Consider the following 15,419-nt stretch of genomic DNA (forward strand, 5'->3'; position numbering starts at 1 on the left):
ATTAATGGCTCCTCTCGTCCTCACTCTTCAAATCTAACTCTCTCCTCTGCCCAGCTTCTAAGGCGTTCATCTGACCTCGTCGACTTTCCTGACCTGCGCCTTCTTCCCCATGTGCAAAATCAATCGCGCCAATCCTGTCTCCATCTTTGAAAGGTCACCCGGAAGACAGAATTCACGCTCCACGTCGCTCAAGTTTACTGCGGTTGCTACCCAGACATGCTTGCACAGGGCTTCCTCCCTTTAACTTTTTAGGAAGCGTCCGGAGTTCTTCGTTCTCCCTCACGCCTCGCATCACCACTCACAGCAAATCTCATGGGTTCCCCTTTCACAATGTTACCCTGAAGCCTGTCGCTTCTTAGAGATTCCGCCAACTGATACCTGTGCCCACACAGCATTCTCCCTCATCGGGACTACTCTAGCTTTCTAAGCGGCCTCCTTATTTCCACCCTTGCTATGCTGTAGTCCCGATGCGTGCAGCGGCCTCAGGAACCTTTGTACGGTGTAAACCCGGTACCGTCCAGACCCGCTTCCTCCCGGGCTTTCTCAAGTGGTGGTCTCTCCAAGTGAGAGCAAAATCCAGATTCTTTAGCATGGCCCTTGCAGACCCACAGGATTTAGCTGGCGCTGTCTAGAAGAATGTTCCGCAATGATAAAAATGTTCCGTAACCGACGGTGTCTGCTGCGGTAACCGCTCGCCATAGATGATTACAAGCACTCGGAACGTGGCTAGGGTGACAAAAGAACTGAGTTTTTAATTGATTTAAAATCAGGGAGCCACACATACGTCACGGCTACCATACTGGACAGTACGGTTCTAGCCCCGGGACTTAACTCTTTAGAGGTGAGTATCGCCTTCTGGGCTCAGCGCTCAGCCACAAGCACCCAAGGTTTCTTGCTGTTCCTCAAGGCACACAAACCTGTTCCCGCCCAGGGCTTTGTCCAGATCTCTCCCCTACTCTCCCCTCACCCTAGATCTTGAAATGACAGCTGACACCCTCACTCCATTCCGGGCCGTGACTCAAGGTCACTTTCTCGTAGAATCCGTCCCCGATCAGAAAAGTAAAATTGCTCTAATGCTACGCACTTCCACACTACACCCTTCCACAGAGCCTGCGCACTGCCGGAAATGAACGTTACGCATTTTGTCACCTTGTTTGTTATCTGTCCTTTCTGCTTTCTCCAGAAGTGTGGGTATGGAGTAGGTGGGAAATTGGCTTCAGGCAGAGTTGAGGTTTCTCTAGGCGATTCTGAACAAAGGGACAGAAGGGCGCAGGAGTTCAGCGTGTTGGCGAGGGAGTAATTACGATGATGACAAAAAGGAATCTGGGAACCTAAAATGCGTGAGGGACAAATAAAAGGCAGTGAGCTCGCCGCCTAATGGATTTTATGGTCTGGTCGGGCTGAAACATTCCCGGAGTAGAGGTGTCAGAGGGGATCAGATGGAAAGATGCCAGGTGCAGGTCCCAGGACGGGAAGCCTCTCGGGGATGATCACAGAAGCCGGTGGGGATGTAGAAGGGAACGGAAGATGAGACCTTAGGAGGAGAAAAGCTCAAGGACTGAAAAATCCAGGGTATCCGGAAGAGTCACCTGTAGCCCGTGAACGTCACCAACGGTCAGGCCAGAAGTGAGGCGGCAACGGGTGACAGCGGGCCTGGCTCTGCCATCGCAGGGGACAGACAGACCCGCCAGGGCGGGCAGGTGACTGCGGAGTGTGGGGGGGGGGGTGCTGACCCTGGGGAGGGTGGCCAACAGGGCGGGATCAGCAGGCGAGCAGATCTGTGTGGGGGGCGGGCACACGGTGACAGGGCTTCTGCCAGTGACCAGCATCACCGGGGCGAGGGGCCGTGGGGATCCCTCCCCGAGTTCTCCAAGTTACCCTGCTCTGATAAAACTTAGAGTGTTGGAGGTGGAGGGAGGGCAGCCGGGGGTCCTCCAGCACCTCTTCTTACTACTTTCCCTCATGTCGGTTTGGGGGGCAAAGAACAGTGGCATTCCTGTTCCGGATCCCTCCTCTCGGGCCTCTTCTTGTGTCCGAACTCAGTCCTCCAGGCCATGGTCACAGCCGCGGCCGGCCCTGGGGGAAACATGCCGATGGGAACTTCAAGCTCCGGGGCCCTTAGCAACCGGCAGCGTGGACAAGCTTCGTTTCCAGATCAATGAAGCACCCCCCGGGGGCTGACAGTCATCTTGTCTCCTGGGGGGTGGTCATCAAGGATGACTTCTGGTTTTCGGGCTCGGGTTGGTGGACTTCGTGCATCATGCTCACATGCGGGTGAGAATACGTAAAGAACTGGGCTGGCATCTGAGTTGAGAACGAGGGGTTTGGTTGAGAGGGGGGCTGAATTGAAAAGGTATGGGTGGGGGGGGAGCAAGACAGGCTGTCCAAAAGGTAGCCGGGTATGTCAGTCGAGAGCTCAGAAGACCGATGTCAGCGCTGGATGCAGATTTGCAAGTTACCGGCCGGTGGGTGAAATGGAAATAGGTGAGACGTGCCAGGAGGCACGCAGAGAGATGACGGAGAGTGACAAGGGACTGAGGGCTGACAGCAGGAGGCTGGGGAGGACCAACACGGGAGTGACGGCTGGAGGGGAAGTGATAGCCCAAAGGGCCAGAGAGGAACTGTTCTACCAATAGGAAGGGAATCAACGCAGTGAGGGATTTAAGGAGGGGGCACTGGGGTTTAACAAAGCCCCCGATCCCAACCCGGATCGAGGCACCGATGCTGTATAAACACAGAGAACTACAAAACCGGGTGTGCACAGCATGGGAGCGCAGGGGCACCCCGCTAGAGAAAGTGAGGATAGGGAGAGATTGAGGGGAGGTGCAGGGCTCCTTCTACGACAACTCATCCAGAGATGCTATTAAGATTTAAAGGAAATGAATAAGCTTATGGAAAAACCCAAATTAACAAACCTGAATCATGCCAATTTGTAAAAAAAAAAAAAAAAAAAAAAAAAAAAAAAAAAAAAAAAAAAAAAGAGAGAGAGAAAGACAGAAGAGAATAAAATCAAAAACAATGTGTTCAAAATTTATTTGAAAATAGGTGCTAGGTCTAGATATTATTAGCAGGGTTTTTTCCCCCACACATCAAATGAGGGGCTCCGGGTTCTACAAATTGTTCCACAGAAAAAATAAAAACAAAACAAGTGAAAGCCTCCGTGGACATCCTCTCAAATTGATTTCTAAAGCTTGGCATGTTCTTAAAAATAAAATCTGACCAAGAACACAAAGTAACAGTCACAGAACAATCTCCCTTATGTATATGGATGTAAAAATAATACAGTATTGGCAATCAAATCCCAGCAGGTTATTAAAAGAAAATCCTCATGGCCAAGTAGGATCTTTTCCAGGAATGTAAGAAGGGTTTAATATTAGGCTATCTATTAATATAATCCATCACATAAAGAGGCCAAAGGACAGGAAAAAAAAAAATCACATGATTACTTTGATACTTGCCAAAAAATTGCTGGAAACAATTCCACGTCCATTCTTGATGGAAATTCTTAGTAAGCTAAGAACATTCCCCATCTTAACACAAGAAAGACTGTCTCAGTTTAATTGGGAACAGGAGTGGGAAGTCTGGGATTTGTAGAGAAGGAGGTCTTAAGAAATGATTTGGTTGCAAATGGATTTGTCTTGAAGTTAAATTTGCAAAACACCACCTTGTATTTCTTAGGCGGAATGTGTAAGTTTGTAATGACTTTCACAGTGGGTTGATGAACAAGAGTGCTAAGGCCACCCCGTTGTACCAACAACTGCACAATAAACACTTATAGACAGTGTCCATTTACAGGAAAATATTGCTCACATTTAAAGTGGGCCAGGTATTAGCTCCATACCTCCGCTCATATTTACCCTATTTGGGGAGTTCTCATGCAATAAGCCTTATCCCAAGCCTACTCTACTCCCCCACCTCCAAAAATGAGAGTTATATTTAGAGAGGCAAAATTATTATTGCAGGTATTATGATAATCTAATAACAATAGCTAGCATTTACTTATTATGGGCTCAACACTGTGGTAAGCGCTTAGCATACACTCCTTAATTTAACCCTAGCGATGATGCTGCAGACGGGATTATGCTCACTTTCCAGAAAGAACAGTGAAGGTCAGGAAAGGGAAGGACAGGGAAGCTTATATAAGCGGCATCTCAAAGTGGCGCCGTGGGATTTGGACCACTAAGCGACACTGTATTTCCTTATTGATGGAATGGATGAAACGGAACCTAAAAGATCTTAGATTATAAAATTAATATAAAACAAATTTCCTGTATGTCAGTTCTCACCACAGATGAGAACTGTAACCCAGAGTATAAAATACCCAAACAATACCTAACAGAGAATTGGGCAAAAAGTATTTGAGGAAAACTCCCAAGCACTTACAAATGTCATAAAAGACACATCGACGACGAAAGATACGTATACTGTGTTCCTGGATACGAAATCCCGTCACTTGTAAAGATTTCACTGAAACTATCTTCAAAGTTTCACGCAAGTACTTTCCAAATATTATTTTTGTAACTTGATGAAAAAACAAAAAAGGCATGCAGCTAAATAAATAAAACTCCCAGGAGGTACCTGCATTGCCAATTATCTATTATAAAGCTACAATAATTAAAACATTATAATAGTAATGCCAAAATACTCTATAGTAATATATGTAAAATCACTAGAATTTAACAGATAACTCTAAAGGAGAACTTAGTACATATTAGCATTTATTACATAATAAATGTAACATTTCAAATCAGCAAAAAAAGGATGAATTATTCAATAAATGGGTTAGAAATACTTATTAATCTCTGGGGGAGAAATTAGAGTTCTTCCACACCACATAACACCATACATTCCAGATGGATTAAGGTGATAAAATGAACAAGTATATATTAAGAATCTAGAGACACAAACAGGTTAATATTTATCTGCTCCCAGGGTGGGGAAGACTCTTCTAAATATATGGAAAAAAGAAGCCACAGCTAAATGAATCTGAGACATTTAACAACGTAAAAGAAATCTTCTAGATTGAAAATGTAATAAAATCAAAAAGCAAATTTCAGTCTGGGAAAATGTTACAACATCTATGAAAGATCATCGCTTTAATATTTATAAAGAATTTTTAAAAATCAATAGGAAATGGATGAATGTTCTATTAAAATGGATGAGGACATGAGCAGATAATATGCAAAAGAAAGACTAGTTTTTAAAACATAGAAATAACCCTGTGTGTAGTTAAAACAATAAGAAAACCCCATATGTCTTTGTCCTTCACATTTTCTGATGTAAAAGGCTACGATATTATAACTCAACCAAAAAGCCCAAACAACCTGATTTAAAAACGGGCAAAGGCCTTGAATGGGCATGTCTCCAAAGGAGACATACAAATGGCCAATAAGTACGTGAAATGATGCTCAACTTACCATCAGGGAAATACAAAATAAAAACCATGATGGGATACCGTTTAATGCCCAGGAGGATAAAAAATAAATAAAACAAAACAGAAAATAACAAGTGTTGGAGAGGATGCAGAGAGACTGGAACCCTGGTTCCTGTGAACAAGGGTTTTGCTGCTGTGAGTCTCAAATGGTGCAGCCAGTGGGGAAAAAGCAATATGATGATGCCTCAAAAAATCAAACAAAGAACTTACCATGTAATATAGCAATCACTCTTTGGACTACACACATAAAAGAAATGAAAGCAGGGACTTGAACTGATATTTATATACCCAAGTTCGTAATAGTACTATTCACAATAGCCAAAAAGTGGAAGCAACTCAAATGTCCACTGATGGGTGAATGGATAAATAAAATGTGACATATTCATACAATGGAATACTATTCAGCCTTAACAAAAGGAGATTCTGACATATATTCCAAAACCTGAATGAACCTTAAAGATTTATGGTAAGTGAAATAAGCCAATGACAAAGGGATGAATATTACGTGACTCCTCTGATATGAGGTACCTAGAGTAGTCAAATTCATAGAATTGGAAACTAGAATGTCAGAGGCCAGGGAAAGGAGATGGGGAATAACTGTTTAATGGGCACAGAGTTTCAGTCTGGGCAGGTGACAAGGTTCTGGACATGGATGGTGGTGAGGGCTGCACAACAGTGTGAATGTATTTAATGTCACAGAACTGTACACTTAAAAATATGGTTAAAATGGGAAATAGTATGTTATGCACATTTTACCACCAATTAAAAAAAAAAAAAACCACCTAGGGGGATTGGATAGAGGGGATATTTGAAAAACAAAGAAAGAATGAACTAGAAACAAATTTCTCACCAACTTGGGTTGATGATAAAGAAATCTTAGCATAGCCATAAAGTGGAAAATACACACAAACATACATATTTCCTGAGAATTCATAATCACAGATTGCCTTTACATAGATTTGAGGCTCGAATTTCTACAACACAGTTTGGTCTGAGAACCCCCAAACTGAAGAAGTAACAGAAAATTGGCTTCTCAGTTAATGATACCCTGGGATACTTGCAGAAGCAAACACACTTGAGTGGTATATATCACGGGTAGAACAAAGGTGGCAATTCAGTTCAATCATGAATCTCGACCCCTACCTCACACCATACCAAAAGAGCAATTCCAAGTGGATTATAAACCTGTGTGTGAAAGGCAAAACATAACATTTCTGGGAAAGAATGTAAGAGAATACCTTCATGCCTCTCAGGTAAGCAAAGATTTCATAAACAGAACACAGAAAGCACTAACAACCATAAGAGGGTGAATTAATAAACTAATTAAATAAGAATTTCTGTTAAGAAGAGAAGAGGTAAGCTGCAGAGTAGGAGACGATATCTCCAATACATTTATCTCTGAAAGTAGTTGTATCTAGAATCATGTAATGAATTCCTATAAATTAAAAGGAAAATGATAGACAACCTAACAGGAAAAGAGACAAAAGGCTTGCCCGACTACTGCACCCAAGAGAATATTCAAATGCCAAAAAGCACAAAAACTGCCAACTGCTAAATTCATTATTCGTTGCAGAAATACAAGTTAAAAACACAGTGGGATGCCATTAATCTCCTATGACAACGGCTGCAGTGAAAAAGACAGACAATAATACCAAGTATTGGTAGGATAAGGAGGAGGCTGAACTCTACATTGTTAGAGGGAGTATGAATTAGTACAGCTACTTTGGAAAGCTGACAATGCCTACCAAGGCTGAACCCATGTCTGGCCTACAACCCAGCAATGCTGCTCCAACAGATATCTATAAGGATAGATAGAAGATATCTATAAGGACAGATAGACGATATCTATAAGGATAGATAGAAGATATCTATAAGGATAGATAGAAGATATCTATAAGGATAGATAGAAGATATCTATAAGAATATATATAAGATATCTATAAGGACATATATAAGATGATCATAGGGTCCTACTTGAAGCCGCCCAAACCAAGAAACAATCCAAATGTTTATCATCAGTAGAGTGGATACATAGTGAACCATTCCTACTGTGGAATGCTATACAGCAAGGAAAATGAAAATGATCGCTACACGCACGGGCATACATGAAGCTCGTAACATCCTGCTAAGTGACAGAAGCCAGGCATAAAAGAGTCTCCACTACATGATTCCATTTCCACAAAGCACACATGACTGAAATTAATTTATGGTGTTAGAAGGATATCGTTTACTTTTGGGGAGCTAGAGATGAGAGAAGGGGGTCTGAGGGAGATTCCACAGTGCTGGTAACATCTGATTTCTTGACTTTTGCATTGGTTACAGACAGATCAAAAGTTTATTGTTTGAAAATTAATTAAGCTGGAATCTTATGATGTGTGCACTTTTTGGTAGGATGCCATATTTCAATAAAAAAGTTACTAAGAGATGAAAAGCTACGGTAATAGTCTTTCTTGAGGGCACCGTGTCAATGAGAGTAAGAGACCTTGGAAGTGTTTATATCCAGACCCAACAGCTCTACTTCCTATGAAACCGGTCAGAAATATATTCAAATGTTTATGTATCAGGATATAAATTTCAATGTTTTTATTATTTATGTATGTATGTATGTTCGTATGTATGTTTATTTATTTTTGACAGAGAGACAGAGTGAGAGCGGGGAGGGGCAGAGAGAGAGAGGGAGACACAGAATTTGAAGCAGGATCCAGGCTCTGGACTGTCAGTACAGAGCCCAACGCGGGGCTGGAACCCACAAACTGTGAGATCATGACCTGAGCCGAAGTCGGATGCTTAACCGACTGCGTCACCCAGGTGCCCCAAATTTCAATGTTTTTAAATATGTGAAAGGTAAAAAGAACCTAAATATGCAGTCAGAAGGGACCAATGAAACAGATGCGGCCTAACGGTGAAGTAGAATGTTGTACTATTTTTATTATTCATGTTATTGATTATCTCAGAGTATATGGGAAATTTCTGTATAACATCAGGTTCAAGAAAAAGTACTATTTTTATTATTCATGTTATTGATTATCTCAGAGTATATGGGAAATTTCTGTATAACATTAGGTTCAAGAAAAAGTACTATTTTTATTATTCATGTTATTGATTATCTCAGAGTATATGGGAAATTTCTGTATAACATCAGGTTCAAGAAAAAGTACATGTGCATTTACGTATACACTGTTCCAATTTTGTTTCAAGTACGTGTGTGCACACATATAAAGGAAACGTAAGTGGGAAAAGTATGGCAAGTAACGAAACAACCCTTATATCTAGGTTGTATGATAAAGAACTTTTTTCTTTGTAGTTTTCTGTCTTCCACCTTTTATTTTTGATTATGAAAATAAGATAATAAGAGCATAGCTAGCCTTGTAAATCCAGCTGCATCTGAGACATGCTTAAGATTATCTGGCCGTGTGGAAGTCAACAGTGGGTCACTTGTCAGAGCCATTTGTTTGGAAAGGAAGGATACATGGGAAGGGAAGAAGAGGAGTAATCACAAATGGTTCCTTCAGGTACGGTGGTTGGAAAGAAGAGAATCTCGACAGTCTACAATTCTTACTCAATTCTTATTCTCTCTTCGGTTTCTTTGATGGCCTAAGCCAGCGTTCCCCCAACTTGGCTGTACAATGAAATCGCGAAGGAAGCTCTACAACAATACTCATGCTTGGGACCCTCGTTCAGAGATTTCAGTTTAGCGCTCTAACCTGTGGACTGGACTCCCCAAGAGATCTGGATGCAAAGCCAAGGTGCCATCATCTCCCCTGAGTAGAAGTTAAAATCCTTACCAACGATAGCTTCATGTATGTGTATGGGACAAGCTGGGCATAAAGACGGCACTCAATAAACAGCCGCTGATTGATGGACACGCCCTTTCTGGGAGATGCATCCTCATGGTGAAGAGATTTTTCTCCCCTAACTTGGATGGTGGTCCACGTTCAGAGAGAACCATCCAGGAAGAAGGGGAGTCCTTGGTTCCTGGCTCCAGTGGGCCACTGGGTGGCTTATATCACCCTTTCAAAATTGAAGCCACAGGCTGGTGAGTCTGTGGCTTATCTTCCCGGGGATACAAAACAGCTAAGGTGTAACACGCTCTACAGTCAACAGCATCGGTATAGTCCAAAGGGAGAAAAACTCAGTTATACTATCGCAGTATCGGGTTTGGTTACTGAAATGATTCCGGTGATATCTGGGGTTGGCTGGTGACAGAAGTCATCTAATGTGAAGCAGGAAGAGAAAGTCAACAATGTCACACGCTTTTAAATGCTTAAAACGTATTAGGTCACTGGCCTTACAGAAACAAAACAAAACATGTCAAATGGGTATCAGCATGCCCACTCTAAAGATTAGGAAGCTGAGGCTCAGAGAGGTTAGGCAACTATCCCACAGTCACAGGGCAACCGATAAGGAAAGATCTCAACTCTCGTCTATTGGACCTCAAAACCTATAATCTCTCCACATCATCAAAATGTGACCTTGGGTCATATAAGTGATGGCCAAGGGCATCCATATTAAACTTTCATACTAGACCCTCGTAAGGTTTTCTATGTTACCAATAAGACACTCATTGAAATAAGAGATGCTGAAACATGACATTTTTCTTAGTATTCCATGCTCTCTGTCAGCACTTAAAAAAAAATGAGGTTGTGGTCTTTCTGGAATAGTTAATGGAAAGACAGAAGGGTGAGGTTCATCAGTGGCTCTCAAACTCTTTCAATGCAACTAATTTTATGAAAAAGAAAACCACATGAACTACATTACTACTTCTGTTTACAGGAATGTGCCCTGGGGACTAAACTCCGAGACAGGGTTGTCAAGCAAAAATACTGCCACTTAGCGATGTGTGTGATTTTAGGCAAGTCATTGCCTCTTCCTCTTGGCCTCTGTTTCCTCAAGAGAAAAAAGGAGAGGGTATTTAAATAACCAGTGAAGGTGACAGATAGTTTACGGATCTGACCTAAGCCATGGATCCTTTCCCTGGATGCTGCACATCTACACGTAACTGCACGATGCTCAATGCCGGTTCTGGTTGTTCATGGATCTCCCAAGGACCATCCGTGGCCCCCCCCAAGAATTTACTGACCCTCGACAGAAAAGTATGTGAGCATGTGATAATGGTAGTCATGTTTCCCAAAGAAGCTTTCAGAGATGCAGCCTGAAATATTTATGGATGAAATGATTCGATGTTTGGAACTGGGTTTCAAATGATCCAGTGTGCGTGAGGAGGGATGGCGGCGGTAGTGGGAGGTAAGAGATGAAAAGAGACCATCCATGAATCAATCGGTCATTGGTGAAGCCAGGTGATTAGTCACAGACCGACTGATCTTTATACTGTTTTCTCTGCTTTTGTGTATGTTGACATTTTCCATACCAAAATCAATATACACAATAGAAAGTATCCGTAATTTAAAAAAACACTGAGAGTAGATGATCCCCAGTGTTCCCAGCGCCCATAATCTATGATGTACCATTCCAAACAGTCTGCAAAAAAAGTGGACTTCTGGAAACATCTTATGGGCTCAGGGCACTGAACCATCATCGTCCTCTCCTAATGGACTCTCTCGACCAAAGGATTTATTGCGGCCCCCCCTTTCTAGATGATTCTGCGACATCCCATTTAGTTGTTTCCATAAGTATATTTTCAGGGGCGGGGAGGGGGACAGTAGAAAAACCAAACACCGAGAAGCTGGACAAGACTTGGTTTTTCATCATTTCACACGATAATGTGGCTCAATTTATTTTCAAAGATTTCTTCTCGAGAGAAGCCCGAAACACTGCTGTAGACGACTTTGAGTGGCGTGTGGAATGCTTGAGTGGGGTGTTAGGGGAACCAGGAGGAAGGCAAACGGTGCCCAAGCGGGACAGGGAGTAGGGGTGGAGGGCTGGGCTCCAGAGCTATGCCGCCTGGGGCTCTGGCCTAGCTGTGGCCCTCAGCTAGCTCTGTGATCTTGGGCAAGTCCCCTAACCTTTCCGAGCTCTGCTTCCTATTCATAAAATAAGTCCCTCTCACAGGGTGATTGTGAAGATTCAAGTTGTACCTGATACGCGGCACACGTTCAGCAGATGCTGACCATAGTTCGCTCAGCTACGAGAATACAAAAGCAGATCTTAAAATAGATGTATGACGTAGATCAAAATGTTATCGGTAGTCACCTCGGGATGGTGAGCCAATGAGGGATTTTTTTTTTTCTTTCTTTTTCTTGATCTGGGCTTTTCAAATTTCTACAAAGGGTATTTGCCACCCTTCCAATCAGAGAAGAAAAGGGTTTTCTTTTTTGTTTTTGTTTTTTTTTGGAAGTAATTTTAAAAGTCTTTCTTGAGGAAGCTTAATGCTCAGAGGGACCTAAAACATTTTAGTGGTATTTTCACAGACCATCTCAGAAGTGGAATGCCTCCTAATGCCTGGTTCCTACTTTCCTTCCTTTCCTTCCATCCTCAGGGTGGAACATCCGTGTAAACAGCCGTGAGCTTTCAAATCTGACACTCCTGGTGTAGAATAAATAGAGCCTTCTTAGGTGTAGGCGGTTCAGCCTTTCTGAGGGACAAGGGCTTTGAGAATATCACCAATGCCACCCCAAAAAACTCACATTCAGCCACATTGTTTTGCATTCAGTTTCCTGGGGTTCATGGCCCCCCGGCGGCCCATCTCCACTGACAAGAACACCGACCATAAATTTTGGGCCGTATACGCGCACTTCAGGTGTCTAGGCCACTTGGAGAAAAACTGGCATGTGCGAAATTTGAAACCACAGTCAGATAAATCAGTGGATAATTATGGGTATCGCATATGTAGTTTTTCCTCTGCCAAGGAATTTGCATCGGGGTATCTATAAATAGCAAATCCATACAGTGTGTTTAAACCATGCTGCTGCATCCGCAAATGCTAAGCCCTCTCCAGAACAGCCTACTGCGGGAGCGGCCGGCCCAACTGAGAAAGTTGAGTACTAGTCTCACTCTTGAGTTCTGCCGCCTTCATTTACCGTATTCTGGATCATCTCTGAGACGGCCACTAACCCACACCACCCACAGCCCTTAGGTGGCTGACGGCCAGTGACAAGACAGTGATGAGATGCCCAGAAACTTCCAGTCAGAGGAGAGGTGGTGTGTGTGTGCAGGACGTGAGGCTGCTTCGGGGTGGATCATCCGTGGTGGGGTGGATCGGCCTCAGCTCAGGAAGGAAAAGGATAAACCCTGATGGAGCTCTTACAGGTACTGGGCCGTTTCATGAATTCTTAACAGTGGTTCTGGAAGGGGGGGCGGTGGGGCTTCTGCCCCATTTCCAACTGAGATTTAGGCAAGTTGACCCATATATCCCTGATCAGACATCGGCCATAACATGAAATGAAACAAGATAAGATAAAGTAAAATATAAAATAAAATAAAACAAAATAAAATAAAATAAAATAATAAAATAAAATAATATAATATAATAAATAAAATAAAATAATAAAATAAAATAATAAAATAAAATAAATAAAATAAAATAATAAATATAATAAAATATATAAAATAAAATAATAAAATAAAATAAGACAAAATAAAATAAAATAATAAAATAAAACAAAATAAAATAATAAATTAATAAAATAATAAAATAAAATAATAAAATAAAATAAAACAAAATAAAATAAAATAATAAAATAATATAATAAAATATATAAAATAAAATAAAAAAATAAAATAAGACAAAATAAAATAAAATAATAAAGTAAAACAAAATAAAATAATAAGTTAATAAATTAATAAAATAAAATAATAAAATAAAATAAAATAAAATAAAATAATAAAATATATAAAATAAAATAATAAAATAAAATAAAATAAAACAAAATAAAATAAAATAATAAAATAAAACAAAATAAAATAATAAAATAAAGTAATAAAATAAAATAATAAAATAAAATAAAATAAAATAAAATAAAGTAAAATAAAGTAAAGTAGAGTAAAGTAAAGTAGAGTAGAGTAAAGTAAAACAACATGCCAAGCTCTCTTTGATGGTTTACTGCCAGAGGCTGAGATGTGTCCCAGAGCCCAGCAGCACTTACACCAAGAGCCGCTTAGCCGGGATTTTGATCCTGTTGGTTTGCCAACGGCTCTGACGGGTGTATGCACAGGGACAGAGGGATGAGGCTTCTCTCTGCCCCGTCCGACCTGCCCTCCAGACCGGCATCCCCCTTGCCTTCGCTCCTGCACAGGACCTGCCCGGCGTTCCGAAGATGCCTGGGGAGCTCACGAGGAGATCCGCGCAAGGCGCCGGGAGCCCGCACGTAAAGGAACCCTCACGACCACAAGCTCCGTCGCACGGTTTTCACCCCAGGCCGCGAGGCCATGTGGCGGGTCACCGCCGGCGGCCCCATTTCACGCCCTCCTCGTCCGAGATCTCCAAGCACGTGCCTGGCGCCCAGCAGCGTCTCAGAGGAAGCGGAACCGCGCAGGGGTGCTGCGGGGGTGGCTTTGTGTGTGCGCGTTAGCGCCGCCCGCAAAAGCAAGTGTAAGTTCTTCCCGTACTAACTTCCACAGGAGGAACACCAACTTTCCCACGCACGCGGCTCTTCCCTTCGCGCGGCGTCTCCGAAGTCAGGGGTGAGCCCTTGCCTTAAGCCAAACGTCTCGCCTCGGGGACGCCCGGGACACAGACAACCCCCGGCCGGCCGCAGGCGCCCCGGCCCTTCCGCAGGCGCATCCCTCGCTGTCTATCCTCCTTCAGCCTTCAGAAGCCGCTCAACGCCCACCCCGCGCTTGGGGCTCCGGCGGGCGGAAAGCACGGAACCGCCCGGCCGCCAAGCACCCGCGAAAGCGGTCTCTCCGAGCCCGGGAGTCGGGGCGCACCGCCCGGCGTGCGCTCCGGGGGGGAGAAGCCCGCGCAGCCTCGGGTCTGCGTGGGCAGGAGGCCGGGTCCACGCGACGCGCTCCAGCAGCTCTCCGCGCGTCCCGCCCGACATTCAGGTCTCGGGGGAGCCCGGCTCCAGCTAGGGGCACGTCTCCCGCCGGCACCGGCGCCGGTCCGGGGACACGACGGTGGACACAGAGAAGGGCAGGAGGAGAGTGAGTTCGTGCTCTCTTGGGGCGAGTGCGCGCGGTACCTTGGATTCCTGGCTGCCGGTGGATGCCGGAGAGGGCGGCTGCTCGGCGCTCGGCGCCTCCTTGGGCAGCCCGTCCACGCCGTCCTCGCGGGCGCCGCTCGGGGGGATCATCGCGGCGGCGCGGGAACGGAGTTGGGCTCCCGGAGGAACCGCGAGGCCGGCCTTCCCGCCGCACGCCGGCGTGCTCGCTCAGCGGCCGGTCCCGGGGGCTCCCGCGCCCGCCCCGCCGCCCCCGCGCCCTCCCCCGGACTCGCCGGTGCGCACGCCCGCGGCCCCCCGGCCGGCCCAGCGCACGGGCGGGACTGGCAGCCGGGACTGGCAGCCGGCAGCGGGGCGCGGGCGAGGCGGGGCGGCGGGGCGGGGCGGGGCGAGGCGGGGCGGGGCTGCGCGGCCGCCGCGGGGGGCGGGGGTCAAGGCGCGGGGCGTCCCGCCGCCCGGCCGGACGCGCGTCGCCCGGGGGCGGCGCGGGGGTGCCCAGGGGGGGCGGTGCGGGGACGAGACGCCCGAGGAGGAGTCGGCCTGGAGGGAGCACCTGCGACAGCCGCCCGGTTCCTCGCCCCAAGGAACAGCGACTCCGGCGGAGACGGTGACTTAGCTCGGCTATTTATAGGGCGCAGCGACGGGCGTGGGGAGAGAGCTGGGGTTTCCCTGCTCGAAGGCGGGCTGCGCTCCCCGGTCGGCTTTGGGCTAAAGCAGAAGCGCGGTGCGGGCGAGGCTGCGTCCCCGTTTTGTGCGCTCGTGTGCGCAGCCCTCTGCGCTGTGTCCCGTGTTTAGTCCTCGCGGCCGCCCCCTTGGGCCGGGTACCGTCGCTTCCACGCTGTAGACGAGGAGACCGAGGCTCTGGGGAGGCGAAGCACTTTGCTCCAAGTCATTGGGTTGTAAGTAGCGGCGCTGGGACTGGAGCC

General features: G+C 45.3%; 1 protein-coding gene across 2 annotated transcripts in view; it reads right to left on the reverse strand.

The window, feature by feature from the left end:
* The window catches only part of STAC (SH3 and cysteine rich domain), a 139,748-nt gene extending 125,042 nt beyond the window's left edge, over positions 1–14,706 (reverse strand). For both annotated transcript variants that reach the window (XM_042956631.1, XM_042956630.1), the window contains exon 1: positions 14,515–14,706. In XM_042956631.1, coding sequence (XP_042812565.1) covers positions 14,515–14,625 — 111 coding nt within the window. In that variant the 5' untranslated portion in view covers positions 14,626–14,706. The remainder of the gene's footprint in view (positions 1–14,514) is intronic.
* Between the last annotated feature and the right edge of the window lie 713 nt (positions 14,707–15,419).

Source organism: Panthera tigris, chromosome C2 (assembly GCF_018350195.1).
Source record: "Panthera tigris isolate Pti1 chromosome C2, P.tigris_Pti1_mat1.1, whole genome shotgun sequence".
In the NCBI taxonomy this organism is placed as follows: domain Eukaryota; kingdom Metazoa; phylum Chordata; class Mammalia; order Carnivora; family Felidae; genus Panthera; species Panthera tigris.